The following is an 18,857-nucleotide window of genomic DNA, read 5'->3' as shown; positions in this document are numbered from 1 at the left end:
CCTGTATCCTGATGATGATGGCAAGAATCTCCAATTCCTGTTGCATGATTCAATGATGATCACGCAGTGAAGGAATGGAGAAGGGGAGATGGAAAGGATGACGAATCGTGTAAAAAGAAGATGCTGTGCAACTGCTACGTTCTACAAGGCATATTATAAAGTTACATGAGATTTGTTACACATTTCAAAGGGAAATGCAATGGATCTAAACGTAAACTATAGGCAGATATACAGATTTACCTATACCTATCTATAGATGGATACACGAAATCACAGGGAACGTTTATCTTTTGAAAAATAAATGAAAGGAACTGAAATTGGGAACGGTTTAAAACAGCTGTGTGAAATTTAGTTTTGATGAGTGAAATTTGGTTTTTGAAAAGAAAAGAGGAAGTTAATTGGCAGTGAAGAGTGAGAGAGCGATGGAGAAAGAGGGGGGAGCGAAGGAAGGAAAGTGAGTTCGTGACTCATGGTTAGTGATTCCTGCTTTGCTCTTCAGTGCGTGTGTATGTGTGTGCGTGCTTAAGTGTTTGGGCGTGTGTGTGTGTGCGTGAATCATGAGTGTGTGTGTGTTTGTGATGCGCGAGTTGACTCATCATAACCCGCCGAACCGCGGGGCAGGCGGGGTTAGGGTCATTAAATGTTGTGTGGATGAAGGGCGGGCGGGTTGAATAAAGATAAAACAATACCTTATACGGGTTTATACTTTGTCTATCGACATGTCTGTAGACAATTAGAATGCGACAAGTGTAGCTGGTCAAAACGAGATTTTAATTTATATTCAGGTGGAATGTCTGTAAACCTTCGCTGCTACTGTCTGTTTCTTTGTCTATAACCGATGAAAAAAGTTCAACTTTGACCCTGTCGCTGAGTCCGTTGTCATGGTTACCCGACGAGCTCGCAATGAAAGTTGTAAAATTCTCTGGTATAATGCACTGCTTTATTTCGTCACACTCACAACCGTAAGCTATTTTCTGTCATTAGCTCACCATTAACTTGTAAATAATGATATTGTTGTGAGTTTATTTTCCTGTAATGATGAATAAAAAAGTATCTAAAGTTAAGAGAGTGTCATCTATGAGGTGCTTCTACACCTGCATTGCTTGCTGTTTGGGGTTTTAGGCTGGGTTTCTGTACAGCACTTTGAGATATCAGCTGATATACGAAGGGCTATATAAATACATTTGATTTGATTTTGATTTGATATGGTCATTATTTGAACTGGCTAGCCAGCTAACGTTACAAGGTGTACAGAAGGGGGGTTGCGGATGGGTTACTAGCAATTGCAGCTAGCTAACATAGCATCCCTCTGTTTAAGGCGGGGCGGCAGGGAGCCTAGTGGTTAAAGCGTTGGACTAGTAACTGAAAGGTTGCAAGGTTGAATCCCTGAGCTGACAAGGTAAAACATCTGTCGTTCAGCCCCTTGACAAGGCAGTTAACTCACTGTTCCTAGGCTGTCGTTGAAAATAAGAATTTGTTCATAACTGACTTGCCTAGTTAAATAAAGGTAAAATAACATAATTGAGCTGGTGTTTGAGTAGGCTAAACTAGCTAGCTAGCTGCATCTCTTGCTTTTTTATTTTTTAATAAATATATTTGTTCAAAACTGTTCAACTATTGTCTTTCTATCTCTTTGAGTCTACTACTCACCACATGTTATGTACTGCGGTGCTAGCTAGCTGTAGCTTATGCTTTCAGGAGTAGATTCATTATCTGATCCTTTGATTGGGTGGACAACATATCAGTTCATGCTGCAAGAGCTCTGATAGGTTGGAGGACGTCCTCCTGAAGTTGTCATAACTACTGTAAGTCTATGGAAGGAGGTGAGAACCATGAGCCTCCTAGGTTTTGTATTGAAGTCAATGTACCCAGAGGAGGACAGAAGCTTGCTGTCCTCCAGCTACATCATGGTGCTACCCTTATAGAGTGCTGTTGAGGCTGCTGTAGACCTTCAATATTAGGAAGGGGTTACTAAGGTTTGGTATACCCAGTCTATAGTCAGGTGGTTGCTGATGGGTTACTAGCAATTGCAGGTGGGTACGGTTGAACAAACAGCTGACCTGCGCACCACTAGTGTGTGCCCTCGCCCCGACACAGGAAGCACCACACCTGTCTTCCTCTTTTTAAAGATCACTAGAGGTCTCTGTGGGAGGATTAGTGACAGCATAGAAAGAGAGAGACGCCAATAATATGAACTATTAATTTCATGAAAGGCAATTCGAATGCAGTTCAGAACCAACATCTCAGGCACTAATCCTATAGTGACTGCTTGAGCTCTCAGTTAATAAATAAGGGTATGAATAAAGCTTTGTCATATTGTATTGTTAAATGCCAACAGAGAAGGAGGAAAGAGCGATTCTAACTGCACAAGCATAAAGGAGTTAAACTGCATTTAAATGGTCAAGGGGGTTATCAACACCTCAGGCCTTTAGCAGTCAGTATCTAAGGAACATTATAAACTGGGTAGTTCGAGCCCTGAATGCTGATTGGCTGACAGCCGTGGTATATCAGACTGTATACCACAGGTATGACAAAACATTTATTTTTAGTGCTCTATTTACGTTGGTAACCAGTTTATAATAGCAATAAGGCACCTCAGGGGTTATGGTATATGGCCAATATACCACAGCCAAGGGCTGTATCCAGGCACTCTGCATTGCGTCGTGTATAAGAACAGCCCTTAGCCATGGTATATTGGCCACATACCACACCCCCTCGTGCCTTATTGCTTAAACAGACAACAGCAATGCAGCAAATCCATAAAGACATATTTTCTCGCCTTTATTTGGCATGTTAACCACTCCAGATCCAACCTAGAGAGAGGAAGAAAGAGACATGATGTCCCATCACCATATTGTGCTCAACTAAACCAGGCCTAGGCTATTGAAACAAAATAAGTACTGACTGGCTTGCTCAGTCATAACCAATGCATTGAAACTTCTGATTTAAGTTGACTTTAGTTTCTATTAATCAATATAATCTACAAAATATGTAAACTACAATTGAAGAATTGTGTGAGCTGTCAGTACTGTTGATTCTCTCCCAACACATACATAAGTTACATATTGTCACGCAAAGTTACTCTATTAGTGAGCGTGTTATACAAACATTCGCTCTGTGACAGTGTTGTGTGCCTTGTGGTGGTGGTATAGTACTATTTATAAGGCAGCTGAAATGTTGCTGCTGCTGTTTCTGCATGCTACAGGTGTGCAGCAGCATGAGCAGAGTGGTGCGTTACATACCAGCTGGCTTTCTCAGAGGCAGCAGAGGCAGGCTGGGTTCAACTAGGAAATGTGTTACAAGACAATACTTTCAGTCTATCAATAAAATGTATTTATAAGGCATTTTCACATCAGCCGATGTTACAAAGTGCTGTACAGAAACCCAGCCTAAAATCTCAAACAGCAAGCAATGCAGATGTAGAAGCATGGTGTCTAGGAAAAACTCTATAGAAAGGCCAGAACCTAGGAAAAAACCTAGAGAGGAACCAGGCTCTGAGGGGTGGCCAGTCCTCTTCTGGCTGTGCCGGGTGGAGATTATAACAGAACATGGCCAAGATGTTCAAACATTCATAGAAGACCAGCAGGGTCAGATAATAATAATCACAGTGGTTGAAGAGGGTGCAACAGGTCAGCCCCTCAGGGGTAAATGTCAGTTGGCTTTTCATAGCCGATCATTCAGAGTTAGAGACAGCAGGTGTGGATCACAGACTGTATCTGATACTATGGATAGGAGTGTAGTAGTGAATACAGGGAGAGTGTCACAGAGCGAGGGAAGTAATGAGTGTCATAGAGCGTTGTTGACAAAGTCATTGGAGGGACCAGCAAGTGTAGCATACAGTACATGACAGATTGGTTTTCAAATGTTAGAAATCAATTGAACTTGGGCCTCGATGTAGGGTCATTAACTTCACACACTTAGACTATACTCCAATAAGCATGGGTACGGTGAGTAAGGATTCACTTAGACCAGGGGTCTCCAACCTTTTCTAGCATGAGAGCTACTTAAAAAAATAGTAACATGTCGCAAGCTACTATTTTTCTTCTAGTTATCAAATAGCACATTATTCTCTTCTCCTCTACCCTGCAACTCTTTCCTGGGTCCTTAGTGCACAAGAGAAAGTAGTGCACTATGTGTTCTGTGAATCTCCCTGGTAAAATAATGGTTCATAAAATAAGAGGGGCCCTATAACATCCGTGATTTCCCCCCCAAATTCTGTTTGATATTTTCCCAAATTATGTTCTCACTTATTTTTCACTCTTAAAATTAAAATTGTTAATAGAAAAACAAGGAAATTGCATGTTCTGAGTCGATGTCAATGCTTAAATCACATCAAAATACATATTTTTTTCAGGTCTGGAAAAATTGTGATTTTCTTTGTGTATTCCACTTTTTGTGTATCTGGCCCTTTAATTGTGCATCTAGTGAGTGAGGAATCTACCATCTAATGTGAAGGTTTAGCGATGGTTCTGTACTGCTGCTGCTCATTTCATGGTAAAGTGTGCAAATAATAGATACAAATTATATACTTACTCATGATATACTTCTGCCAGGTAAGACTACTTTACAGTTAACATTTAATTGAGAAGGTTTTGCGGAAAGTACTTCTGTCAAACCACAAGTTGATTATCACATCAACTGGCTACACACGGAGTGATAAACAAACGCGCGCATCACAAAGACAGACGGGTATAATATTGCTGGAAATTAATTGGCAGATATTGTGGGATAATGTCAATGTTGTTGTGTTGATTAGATAGTAGCTGGGAGTTTACGGTATCTCATAGTTGTGAGATTTGTGTATGACAGTTTGCGATGGAACAAGTGAAAATTGTACTTTCAGAATCGTTTGGCGAGCTAGTCATAGGTGGGCTGCGAGCTCGCGATCAACCTGTTGGAGACTATAACGTTACATTTAACATTTTTATGTCAAATCCAATCTGGATTTCGTGTGGTTAATTTAATCTCATTACTTCAACCTAGCAAAGTAAATGGAACTCAAATTAAATCAAATTGTATTTGTCACATACACGTGTTTAGCAGATGTTATTGCGGGTGTAGCGAAATGCTTGTGCTTCTAGTTCTGATTTCACAAATACCTAATACACACATCAAAGTAAAGGAATGGAATTAAGAATATATAAATATATGGATGAGCAATTTCAGAGCAGCATAGACTGAGATACAGTAGATAGTATAGAATACAGTATATACATATGAGATGAGTAATGCAAAATGTGTAAACATTATTAAAGTGACATTATTAAAGTCACGTTCCGTTTATTAAAGTGGCCAATTATTTCAAGTCTCTCTATGTAGGCAACATAGACAGACTGTGCTAGTGATGGCTGTTTTAACAGTCTGATGGTCTTGAGATAGAAGCTGTTTTTCAGTCTCTCTGTACCAGCTTTGATGCAACTGTACAGACCTCACCTTCTGGATGATAGTGGGGTGAACAGACAGTGGCTTGGGTGGTTGTCCTGATGATCTTTTTGGCCTTTCCTGTGACATCGGGTGCCATAGGTGTCCTGGGAGGCAGGTGGTTTGCCCCCGATGATGTGTTGTGCAGACCTCACCACCCTCTGGAGAGCCCTGCGGTTGTGGGCGGTGCAGTTGCCGTACCAGGCGGTGATACAGCCCGACAGGATGCTCTCAATTGCATCTGTAAAAGTTTGTGAGGGTTTTTGGTGACGAGCGAATTTTGAGGTTGAAGAGGCGCTGTTGCACCTTCTTCACCGCTCTGTCTGTGTGGGTGGGTGGACCATTTCAGTTTGTCTGTGATGTGTACACAGAGGAACTTAACTTTCCACCTCCTCCACTGGTGTCCCATCGATGTGGATCAGGGGGGTGCTCCCTCTGCTGTTTCCTGAAGTCCACGATCATCTCCTTTGTATTGTTGACATTAGGTGAGAGGTTATTTTCCTGGCACCACACTCCCAGAGCCCTCACCTCCCCCTGGACGCTGACTCATCGTTGTTGGTAATCAAGCTTACTACTGTTATGTTGTCTGCAAACTTTATGATTGAGTTGGAGGCGTGCATGGCCACGCAGTCATGGGTGAACAGGGAGTACAGGAGGGGACTGAGCACGCACCCTTTTGGGGCCCCAGTTTTGAGGATCAGTGAAGTGGAGGTGTTGATTCCTACATTCACCACCTGGGGGCGGCCGTCAGGAAGTCCAGGACCCAGTTGTACAGGGCAGGATTTAGACCCAGGTCCTCAAGCTTAATGATGAGCTTGGAGGGTACTATGGTGTTGAATGCTGAGCTATAGTCAATTAACAGCATTCTAACATAGGTATTCCTCTTGTCCAAATGGGATAGGGCAGTGTGGGTGCGATTGCATCATCTGTGGACCTATTGGGGCGGAAAGAAAATTGGAGTAGGTCTAGGGTGTCAGGTAGGGTGGAGGTGATATGATCCTTGACTAGTCTCTCAAAAGTACTTCATGATGACATAAGTGAGTGCTATGGGGCGATAGTCATTTAGTTCAGTTACCTTTGCATTCTTGGGAACAGGGACAATGGTGGCCATCTTGAAGCATGTGGGGACAGCAGACTGGGATAGGGAGAAATTGAATATGTCCATAAACACATCAGCCAGCTGGTCTGTGCATGCTCTAAGGGCGCAGCTAGGGATGCCGTCTGAGCCAGCAGCTTAGCGAGTGTCGGTGGCACTGTGTTATCATCAAAGTGGGCAAAGAACATGTTTAGCTTGTCTGGGAGCAAGGCGTCATGGCTGGTTTTCCTTTTGTAGTTCGTAATTGTCTGTAGACCCTGCCACATACACTCAGCAAAAAAAGAAACGTCCTCTCACCGTCAACTGCGTTTATTTTCAGCAAACTTAACATGTGTAAATATTTGTATGAACATAACAAGATTGACAAATGAGACATAAACTGAACAAATTCCACAGACATGTGACTAACAGAAATGGAATACTGTGTCCCTGAACAAAGGGGGGTCAAAATCAAAAGTAACATTCAGTATCTGGTGTGGCCACCAGCTGCATTAAGTACTGCAGTGCATCTCCTCCTCATGGACTGCACCAGATTTGCCAGTTCTTGCTGTGAGATGTTACCCCACTCTTCCACCAAGGCACCTTCCAGAGTCCGGATATTTCTGGGGGGGAGGGCCCTCACCCTCCGATCCAACAAGTCCCAGGCGTGCTCAATGGGATTGAAATCCGGGCTCTTCGCTGGCCATGGCAGAACACTGACATTCCTGTCTTGCAGGAAATCATGCACAGAACGAGCAGTATGGCTAGTGGCATTGTCATGCTGGAGGGTCATGTCAGGATGAGCCTGCAGGAAGGGTACCGCATGAGGGAGGAGGATGTCTCTCCTGTAACGCACAGCATTGAGATTGCCTGCAATGACAACGAGCTCCGTCCAATGATGCTGTGACACTCTTCCCCAGACCATGACGGACCCTCCACCTCCAAATCAATCCCACTCCAGAGTACAGGCCTCGGTGTAATGCTCATTCCTTCGACGATAAACGCAAATCTGACCATCACCCCTGGTGAGACAAAACTGCGACTCGTCAGTGAAGAGCACCTTTTGCCGGTCCTGTCTGGTCCAGCGACGGTGGGTTTTGTGCCCATAGTCGACGTTGTTGCCGGTGATGTCTGGTGAGGACCTGCCTTACAACAGGCCTACAAGCCCACAGTCCAGCCTCTCTCAGCCTATTGCGAACAGTCTGAGCACTGAGCATGAATTGTGTGTTCCTGGTGTAACTCGGGCAGTTGTTGTTGCCATCCTGTACCTGTCCCGCAGGTGTGATGTTCGATGTACCGATCCTGTGCCGGTGTTGTTACACGGTCTGCCACTGCAGAGACGATCAGCTGTCTGTCCTGTCTCCCTGTAGCGCTGTCTTAGGCGTCTCACAGTACGGACATTGCAATTTATTTCCCTGGCCACATCTGCAGTCCTCATGCCTCCTTGCAACATGCCTAAGGCACGTTCATGCAGATGAGCAGGGACCCTGGGCATATTTTTTTGTTTATGGTTCATTGAACAAACATGGGAAACAGTGTTTAAACCCTTTACAATGAAGATCTGCGAAGTTATTTGGATTTTTACAAATGATCTTCCAAAGACAGGGTCCTTTTTTTGCTGAGTTTACGTCTTGTGTCTGAGCTGTTTTGCGACTCCACATTGTCTCTATACTGATGTTTCATCTGTTTGATTGTCTTACAGAGAGAATGTTTATATTCTGCCATATTCCCACCATTTCTTTCAGTTTAATGCGAATCTACCATCTATCTGCGGTTTCTGGTTAGGGTAGGTTTTAATAGTCACAGTGGGTACAGCATCTCCTATACACTTCTTGATGAACTCAGTAACCGTCTCGGTGTACACATCAATATTATTCTCTGAAGCTACCCGGGACACATCCCAATTCGCGTGATCAAAACAATCTTGAAGCGTGGATTCCGATTGGTCATACCAGCGTTGAATATTCCTCAGCGCTGGTACTTCTTATTTGAGTTTATGCCTATAAGAATGGAGTAGCAAAATGGAGTCATGGTCAGATTTGCTGAAAGGAGGGCGGGAGAGGGCCTTACATGCATCCAGGAAATTTGAGTTACAATGTTCGAGTGTTTTTCCAGCGCGAGTGCTACAGTCAATATGCTGATAGAATTTAGCTAGCCTTTTCCTCAAATTTGCTTTGATGAAATTGAAATCAATGTGCTTTAACTGATTGTTTTAGTTATGCTAACAAGCTACTCAATTTGTTTTGACAAGTTTTTGAGTGGAGAGGACACATATTTGCTAGTCAGAAAAACAAAACTATTTGTTGTTTGAACTGAACAACGTTATACAGTTGAAACAACTACTTTGAAAATTACACATTTCAGAACTGACAAAGTTTTTGAAATGATATAATAGAGATTTAAGTAGGGAACATTATGCTCCCATCAGTCACTTGCTCTTGTGTGAGCTTTTTCGCCAGTTTCAAAACCGGCAGCGCACTCCGTAATTTCAACCCATTAACGGACCACTAGCTACAATGACATTCTCAGTCATGGTTACGTAAGCTTTTTACATGTAGTTGTTTACCGTCCTTCTTTAAATGCACTAGCTAAAGTCGCTCTGGATAAAAGTGTCTGACCAAAATGTCAATGTAAAAATTAACTGTTGCAAATACTGAGTATTATTCTAATGAGCTCCACCCCCCAAAAAATAAGTTGAAGTCATCTTGATATTTTCAGTTAACACATTAGTTATGTTGCTTCAGTTGATTTGACTTGAGTAAACAAGTCGTTCTTAGCTGATTTAATTTCATAAGTTAAGACAAGATAACTACAACGTATCAAATTAACTTGATATTTTTGTCAACGCAACTGTTATGTTGGTTCAATTGATTTGACTTCATGGTTGTGAATTTCTAAGTTGAGTAAGCGCATTGTTTTTGCTAACTTAATTTGAATTAATATCTTTTGAATTTTTCAGTGAGTTGAAATCACGCATAAAGGGAAGGACACTCAACAAGCACAGCACTTACACAAATGACTGATGATTGGCTGAGAGAAGTTGATGATAAAATGATTGTGGGAGCTGTCTTGTTAGACTTCAGTGCAGCTTTTGACATTATCGATCATTGTCTGCTGCTGGAAAAATGTATGTGTTATGGCTTTACACTAGAGGTCGACCGATTAATCGGAATGGCCGATTAATTGGGGCTGATTTCAAGTTTTCATAACAATCGGAAATCTGTATTTTTGGGTGCCGATTTGCCCATTTCTTAAATATATTTTTTTACACATTTATTAAATTTTTTATTTAACTAGGCAAGTCAGTTAAGAAAACATTCTTATTTTCAATGACGGCCTAGGAACGGTGGGTTAACTACCTCGTTCAGGGGCAGAAAGACAGATTTTCACCTTGTCAGCTCGGGGGATCCAATCTTACAGTTAACTAGTCCAACACAATAACGACCTGTCTCTCTCTCGTTGCACTCCACAAGGAGACTGCCTGTTACGCAAATGCAGTAAGCCACGGTAAGTTGCTAGCTAGCATTAAACTTATCTTATAAAAACAATCAATCATAATCACTAGTTAACTACACATGGTTGATGATATTACTAGATATTATCTAGCATGTCCTGTGTTGCATATAATCTGACTGAGCATACAAGTATCTGACTGAGCGGTGGTAGGCAGAAGCAGGCGCGTAAACATTCATTCAAACAGCACTTTTGTGGGTTTTGCCAGCAGCTCTTCGTTGTGCGTCAAGCATTTCGCTGTTTATGACTTCAAGCCTATCAACTCCCGAGATGAGGCTCGTGTAACAGAAGTGAAATGGCTAGCTACTTAGCGCGCGCTAATAGCGTTTCAAACTTCACTCGCTCTGAGCCTTGGGGTGGTTGTTTACCTTGCTCTGCATGGGTAACGCTGCTTCGATGTGGTGGCTTTTGTCGTTGTGTTGCTGGTTCGAGCCCAGGGAGGAGCGAGGAGAGGGACGGAAGCTATACTGTTACACTGGCAATACTAAAGTGCCTATAAGAACATCCAATAGTCAAAGGTTAATGAAATACAAATGGTATAGAAGGAAATAGTTCTATAATAACTACAACCTAAAATTTCTTACCTGGGAATATTGAAGACTCATGTTAAAAGGAACCAACAGCTTTCATAAAATCAAATCAAATCAAATTTTATTTGTCACATACACATGGTTAGCAGATGTTAATGCGAGTGTAGCGAAATGCTTGTGCTTCTAGTTCCGACAATGCAGTAATAACGAACAAGTAATCTAACAATTCCAAAAAACTACTGTCTTATACACAGTGTAAGGGGATAAAGAATATGTACATAAGGATATATGAATGAGTGATGGTACAGAGCAGCATAGGCAAGATACAGTAGGTGATATCGAGTACAGTATATACATATGAGATGAGTATGTAAACCAAGTGGCATAGTTAAAGTGGCTAGTGATACATGTATTACATAAGGATGCAGTCGATGATATATAGTACAGTATCTACGTATGCATATGAGATGAATAATGTAGGGTAAGTAACATTATATAAGGTAGCATTGTTTAAAGTGGCTAGTGATATATTTACATAATTTCCCATCAATTCCCATTATTAAAGTGGCTGGAGTAGAGTCAGTGTCATTGATAGTGTGTTGGCAGTAGCCACTCAATGTTAGTGGTGGCTGTTTAACAGTCTGATGGCCTTGAGATAGAAGCTGTTTTTCAGTCTCTCGGTCCCAGCTTTGATGCACCTGTACTGACCTCGCCTTCTGGATGACAGCGGGGTGAACAGGCAGTGGCTCGGGTGGTTGATGTCCTTGATGATCTTTATGGCCTTCCTGTAGCATCGGGTGGTGTAGGTGTCCTGGAGGGCAGGTAGTTTGCCCCCGGTGATGCGTTGTGCAGACCTCACTACCCTCTGGAGAGCCTTACGGTTGAGGGCGGTGCAGTTGCCATACCAGGCGGTGATACAGCCCGCCAGGATGCTCTCGATTGTGCATCTGTAGAAGTTTGTGAGTGCTTTTGGTGACAAGCCGAATTTCTTCAGCCTCCTGAGGTTGAAGAGGCGCTGCTGCGCCTTCCTCACGATGCTGTCTGTGTGAGTGGACCAATTCAGTTTCTCTGTGATGTGTATGCCGAGGAACTTAAAACTTGCTACCCTCTCCACTACTGTTCCATCGATGTGGATGGGGGGGTGTTCCCTCTGCTGTTTCCTGAAGTCCACAATCATCTCCTTAGTTTTGTTGACGTTGAGTGTGAGGTTATTTTCCTGACACCACACTCCGAGGGCCCTCACCTCCTCCCTGTAGGCCGTCTCGTCGTTGTTGGTAATCAAGCCTACCACTGTTGTGTCGTCCGCAAACTTGATGATTGAGTTGGAGGCGTGCGTGGCCACGCAGTCGTGGGTGAACAGGGAGTACAGGAGAGGGCTCAGAACGCACCCTTGTGGGGCCCCAGTGTTGAGGATCAGCGGGGAGGAGATGTTGTTGCCTACCCTCACCACCTGGGGGCGGCCCGTCAGGAAGTCCAGTACCCAGTTGCACAGGGCGGGGTCGAGACCCAGGGTCTCGAGCTTGATGACGAGCTTGGAGGGTACTATGGTGTTGAATGCCGAGCTGTAGTCGATGAACAGCATTCTCACATAGGTATTCCTCTTGTCCAGATGGGTTAGGGCAGTGTGCAGTGTGGTTGAGATTGCATCGTCTGTGGACCTATTTGGGCGGTAAGCAAATTGGAGTGGGTCTAGGGTGTCAGGTAGGGTGGAGGTGATATGGTCCTTGACTAGTCTCTCAAAGCACTTCATGATGACGGATGTGAGTGCTACGGGGCGGTAGTCGTTTAGCTCAGTTACCTTAGCTTTCTTGGGAACAGGAACAATGGTGGCCCTCTTGAAGCATGTGGGAACGGCAGACTGGTATAGGGATTGATTGAATATGTCCGTAAACACACCGGCCAGCTGGTCTGCGCATGCTCTGAGGGCGCGGCTGGGGATGCCGTCTGGGCCTGCAGCCTTGCGAGGGTTAACACGTTTAAATGTCTTACTCACTTCGGCTGCAGTGAAGGAGAGACCGCATGTTTTCGTTGCAGGCCGTGTCAGTGGCACTGTATTGTCCTCAAAGCGGGCAAAAAGTTATTTAGTCTGCCTGGGAGCAAGACATCCTGGTCCGTGACTGGGCTGGGTTTCTTCCTGTAGTCCGTGATTGACTGTAGACCCTGCCACATGCCTCTTGTGTCTGAGCCGTTGAATTGAGATTCTACTTTGTCTCTGTACTGGCGCTTAGCTTGTTTGATAGCCTTGCGGAGGGAATAGCTGCACTGTTTGTATTCAGTCATGTTACCAGACACCTTGCCCTGATTAAAAGCAGTGGTTCGCGCCTTCAGTTTCACACGAATGCTGCCATCAATCCACGGTTTCTGGTTAGGGAATGTTTTAATCGTTGCTATGGGAACGACATCTTCAACGCACGTTCTAATGAACTCGCACACCGAATCAGCGTATTCGTCAATGTTGTTGTCTGACGCAATACGAAACATCTCCCAGTCCACGTGATGGAAGCAGTCTTGGAGTGTGGAGTCAGCTTGGTCAGACCAGCGTTGGACAGACCTCAGCGTGGGAGCTTCTTGTTTTAGTTTCTGTCTGTATGCAGGGATCAACAAAATGGAGTCGTGGTCAGCTTTTCCGAAAGGGGGGCGGGGCAGGGCCTTATATGCGTCGCGGAAGTTAGAGTAACAATGATCCAGGGTCTTTCCACCCCTGGTTGCGCAATCGATATGCTGATAAAATTTAGGGAGTCTTGTTTTCAGATTAGCCTTGTTAAAATCCCCAGCTACAATGAATGCAGCCTCCGGATAAATCGTTTCCAGTTTGCAGAGAGTTAAATAAAGTTCGTTCAGAGCCATCGATGTGTCTGCTTGGGGGGGATATATACGGCTGTGATTATAATCGAAGAGAATTCTCTTGGTAGATAATGCGGTCTACATTTGATTGTGAGGAATTCTAAATCAGGTGAACAGAAGGATTTGAGTTCCTGTATGTTTCTTTCATCACACCATGTCACGTTGGTCATAAGGCATACGCCCCCGCCCCTCTTCTTACCAGAAAGATGCGCGATGCGTGGAGAAACCCGCTGGCTGCACCGCTTCGGATAGCGTCTCTCCAGTTAGCCATGTTCTTCATATGTTCTCATGTTCTGAACTGAAACGTTAGCTTTCTTACATAGCACATATTGCACTTTTACGTTCTTCTCCAACACTTTGTTTTTGCATTATTTAAACCAAATTGAACATGTTTCATTATCTACTTGATGCTAAATTGATTTTATTGATGTATTATATTAAGTTAAAATAAGTGTTAATTCAGTATTGTTGTAATTGTCATTATTACAAATACATTTTTTATTATAAAAAGCAATAAATCGGTCGATTAATTGCTATCGGCTTTTTGGTCCTCCAATAATCGGTATCGGCGTTGAAAATCATAATCGGTCGACCTCTACTTTACACCCCCTGCTATAATGTGGATAAAGAGTTACTTGTCTAACAGAACACAGAGAGTGTTCTTTAATGGAAGCCTCAACCATAATCCAGATAGAATCAGGAATTCCCCAGGGTAGCTGTTTAGGCCCTCGCTATTTTCCATCTTTACTAACAACATGCCACTGGCTTTGAGTAAGGCCAGTGTGTCTATGTATGTGGATGACTCAATGCTATACATGTCAGCTACTACAACGACTGAAATGACTGCAACACTTAACAAAGAGCTGCAGTTAGTTTCAGAATAGGTAGCAAGGAATGTTAGTTCTAAATATTTCCAGAACTAAAAGCATTGTATTTGGGACAAATCATTCACTAAACCCTAAACCTCAATTACATCTAGTAATGAATAATGTGGAAATTGAGCAGGTTGAGGTGACTAAACTGCTTGGAGTAACCCTGGATTGTAAACTGTCATGGTCAAAACATTTTGATTCAACAGTTGCTAAGATGGGGAGAAGTCTGGCCATAATAAAGCACTGCTCTGCCTTCTTAACAACACTATCAACAAGGCAGGTCCTACAGGCCCTGGTTTTGTCGCACCTAGACTACTGTTCAGTTGTGTGGTCAGGTGCCACAAAGAGGGACTTGGGAAAATTGCAGAAGTCTCAGAACAGGGCAGCACGGCTGGCCCTTAAAAGTACACAGAGAGCTAACATTATTGACATGCATGTCAATCTCTCCTGGCTCAAAGTGGAAGAGAGATTGACTTCATCATTACTTGTTTTTCTTAGAGGTGTTGACAAGCTGAATGTACCGAGCTGTCCATTTAAAATACTAGCGCACAGCTCGGACACCCATGCATACGCCACACAACATGCCACCAGAGGTCTCTTCACAGTCCCCAAGTCCAGAACAGACTATGGGAGGCGCACAGTACTACATTGACCCATGACTACATGAAACTCTATTCCACATCAGGTAACTAATGCAAGCAGTAAAAAGCAGGTAGAAATGCACCTTATGGAACAACGGGGACTGTGAAGAGACACACACACACACACAGGTACAGACACATGCATACGCACACATTGGGATATTGTTGTATGGTGGGATTGAACATTTTGTGTTGTGGATATGTGGTGGTGTAGGGATGTTATATGATGTACTGTTTTATCTTCAGCTCATTCAGTACAAACATAGGTCACTGTTTTATCTGTTGTTTTATATGTAATGTGGGTCCTTTGGTGTGTTTGGACCCCAGGAAGAGTATCTGCTGCCTTGGCAGCAGCTAATGGGGATCCCTAATAAATACAAATACAAATTGTAACATTTATTTAGCACATTTAGTTGACTTGACTAGATACAATGAGTAATTTTGACTGGATCTCAATATATATATATTTTTACAGTGTACTCCAATAAGCATGTGTATAGAGAATAAGGCTTTTGTCAGGAACTAGGTGATAAGCTGCAGTAACGTTTCAGGTCAAACTATTGTAGAAAACCTTGTGGAATTATTGATATCTCTTCTTTGCAACAGAGTTTCACCCTGTCGGAGCAACAATGACATCACATGTGAAGCTCAGAAAAGAGAGAGTTGGAGCTGTGGACTATGACACACAAATCAAAGGTAGGGGAAGTCCTTGATGTTTTTATCCTCTTACATTACTTTACTGCACAGCCAGCGATGATTTTAGCATGTAAATCTTGGTGGGGCAAACTCACCAATTTTTTTGTTGTTGATGCATGCCAGCAATGCCACTACACAATAGAACACTAAACAATACATTAATTGTACTTAAACAAATGTGGTTTCTACTGACAATTGAGGGAACGATGAGCGGATAAGAGGCATTCCGTCATTTCGATGAAGACATTAATGAGCGAGCTAAGACAGACGTAGTCAATATAACTATGTGTTCAGCAGTTTTGAACTGTTAAAGCTCCCAATCCACCGCTTTATTGACAACGTTTCCATCCCAAACGGATCTTCGTCAGGTCGAACAGAAAAAGATCTGAAAACAGCAGTTGGTGGAGGGCTCCTCTCAAACATTGAGTAATTAGAGTGGTTTGCTGCTGAAGAGGGGCCAAATTGCCAGTAGAAAGGTGCAGTAAGCACATTGATGGCTACAAGAAGAGTTTATCTGCAGATATCTTGGCCAAAGGCCATGCAATCAAGTACTAGCTCTGGGGTTGCAATAATTTTGTCCATGGCATTTGTCTTTATTTTCTAAATTACTTATAAAATTAGTTCTGCGATGTTGAAAATCCAATAACAAGGTTATTTTAACTTATTTGAGAAGAAATAGTGAATAATTCACAAAGTGCCAATATATTTGGCTGCAACTGTATACATCTATCTCCTTACCAATTTTTCTTTCCCTTTCTCTCCCTCCCATCTCTCCCTCTCTTTCCCTTTCTCTCTCCATCTCTCCCTCTTTCCCTTTCTCTCCCTCTCTTTCCTTCTCTCTCTTCCTCCCCCCTCTTTCCTTTCTCTCTCACTCTCTCTTCCTCCCCCCCTCTCGCTTTCTTCTCTCACTCTTTGTCTGTATCTCTCTCTCCGCTCCCACCCCCAGAGGTGCGTTGTCAGTTGGTGGACCAGTTGAAGGTTTTGGATCTGCAGTTGGAGCAGAAATCTCAGCAGCTTCAGGATCTGACAGACTACCTGCGTAGACGCAGTGAGATAGAAGGAGAGTACGCACGCTCGCTGGACAAATTGGCCGAGAGGTTTACCTCCAAAATCAAAAGGTAAGTTGCTCACAGATATGTTTGTGCTATTTCTGTTAGTGTTATTCTAACTCATTGAGTTGGCAGCACAGCACAAACAGATATGGGACCAGGCTAGAGTTGATATGGCTTTGTGTCTCTGAAACTACTCTCATGCATGCTAGCAATTACATAGGGCTGGTTTCCCAGACACAGATTAAGCCTATTCCTGAACTAAAAAAGGTGTTTTTACATTTCCCATTCTAGTATTTTCCATTCTAGTAACTAGTGGTTAATTTCTATGGTTAAAACATGTCCCTTCCCGGTGCCTCTATCTTTCAGGAAGGAGCCTGGCAGTGGTCAGTCTGTGGCCCAGTGTTGGCTGGTCCTGCTGGCTCAGACCAGACAGGAGAGCAAAGACCACAGTGGTGTGAGTGACAGCTGTAGCACCACCCTCACCCAGCCCCTCACACACTCTCTGGAGATCACACAGCGCCTGGCCAAGAGGGTACTGCTCTATCTTCATTTGATTCATTTAGCCAGGATAGTCCACTCAGTTACACTTGCAACTGTTTTCCAATGAGACCTGGGGAATCCTATCTATCTCTATTCTGTCTCTCTCTATTCTGTCTCTATGTCACTTCTATCTCTCTATTGTCTCTTTCTATTCTGTCTCTTCTAGAATAGAATGTCTATTCTATCTGTCTTTATTATCTCTATTCTATCTCTACCTCTATTCTATCTATGTCTCTAGTCTATCTCTCTCTTCTATCTACAGTTGAAGTTGAAAGTTTACAAACACCTTAACCAAATACATTTAAACTCAGTTTTTCACAATTCCTGACATTTAAACCTAGTAAAAAAAAATGTTTTAGGACAGTTAGGATCACCACTTTATTTTAAGAATGTGAAATGTCAGAATAATTTATTTCAGCTTATATTTCTTTCATCACATTCCCAGTGGGTCAGAAGTTTACACATACTCAATTAGTATTTGGTAGCATTGTCTTTAATTTGTTTAACTTGGGTCAAACGTTTCAGGTAGCCTTCCCCAAGCTTCCCACAATAAGTTGGGTGAATTTTGGCCTATTCCTCCTGACAGAGCTGGTGTAACTGAGTTAACTGCTCGCACACACTTTTTCAGTTCTGCCCACAAATTTTCTATAGGATTGAGGTCAGGGCTTTGTGATGGCCACTCCAATACCTTGACTTTGTTGTCCTCAAGCCATTTTGCCACAACTTTGGAAGTATGCTTGGGGTCATTGTCCATTTGGAATACCCATTTGTGACCAAGCTTTAACTTCCTGACTGATGTCTTGAGATGTTGCTTCATTTTATCCACATAATTGTCCTACCTCATGATGCCATCTATTTTGTGAAGTGCATCAGTCCCTCCTGTAGCAAATTATCCCCACAGCATGATGCTTCATGGTTGGGATGGTGTTCTTCGGCTTGCAAGCCTCCCCCTTTTTCCTCCATACATAACCATGGTCATTATTTTATTTTTATTTATTTTTTTTATTTCACCTTTATTTAACCAGGTAGGCTAGTTGAGAACAAGTTCTCATTTGCAACTGCGACCTGGCCAAGATAAAGCATAGCAGTGTGAGCAGACAACACAGAGTTACACATGGAATAAACAATTAACAAGTCAATAACACAGTAGAAAACAAAGGGGGAGTCTATATACAATGTGTGCAAAAGGCATGAGGAGGTAGGCGAATAATTACAATTTTGCAGATTAACACTGGAGTGATAAATGATCAGATGGTCATGTACAGGTAGAGATATTGGTGTGCAAAAGAGCAGAAAAGTAAATAAATAAAAACAGTATGGGGATGAGGTAGGTGAAAATGGGTGGGCTATTTACCAATAGACTATGTACAGCTGCAGCGATCGGTTAGCTGCTCAGATAGCTGATGTTTGAAGTTGGTGAGGGAGATAAAAGTCTCCAACTTCAGCGATTTTTGCAATTCGTTCCAGTCACAGGCAGCAGAGTACTGGAACGAAAGGCGGCCAAATGAGGTGTTGGATTTAGGGATGATCAGTGAGATACACCTGCTGGAGCACGTGCTACGGATGGGTGTTGCCATCGTGACCAGTGAACTGAGATAAGGCGGAGCTTTACCTAGCATGGACTTGTAGATGACCTGGAGCCAGTGGGTCTGGCGACGAATATGTAACGAGGG

General features: G+C 43.0%; 1 protein-coding gene across 4 annotated transcripts in view; it reads left to right on the top strand.

The window, feature by feature from the left end:
- The window catches only part of LOC112232720 (rho GTPase-activating protein 4-like), a 43,069-nt gene that overhangs the window by 569 nt on the left and 23,643 nt on the right, over window positions 1–18,857 (top strand). The window contains exons 1-4 of one of the 4 annotated variants that reach the window (XM_042299666.1): window positions 4,424–4,494; window positions 15,503–15,592; window positions 16,539–16,710; window positions 17,011–17,176. In XM_042299666.1, the coding sequence (XP_042155600.1) occupies window positions 4,464–4,494; window positions 15,503–15,592; window positions 16,539–16,710; window positions 17,011–17,176 (459 nt within the window). In that variant the 5' untranslated portion in view covers window positions 4,424–4,463. Of the gene's footprint in view, window positions 1–4,423; window positions 4,495–4,595; window positions 4,690–9,964; window positions 10,004–15,502; window positions 15,593–16,538; window positions 16,711–17,010; window positions 17,177–18,857 lie in introns of those variants that run through there. The other 3 variants (XM_042299668.1, XM_042299669.1, XM_042299667.1) reach the window with 3 other exon arrangements.

This window comes from Oncorhynchus tshawytscha, linkage group LG16, assembly GCF_018296145.1.
Source record: "Oncorhynchus tshawytscha isolate Ot180627B linkage group LG16, Otsh_v2.0, whole genome shotgun sequence".
Taxonomy (NCBI): Eukaryota; Metazoa; Chordata; class Actinopteri; order Salmoniformes; family Salmonidae; genus Oncorhynchus; species Oncorhynchus tshawytscha.
This window is presented reverse-complemented; position numbering and strand designations above follow the sequence as displayed.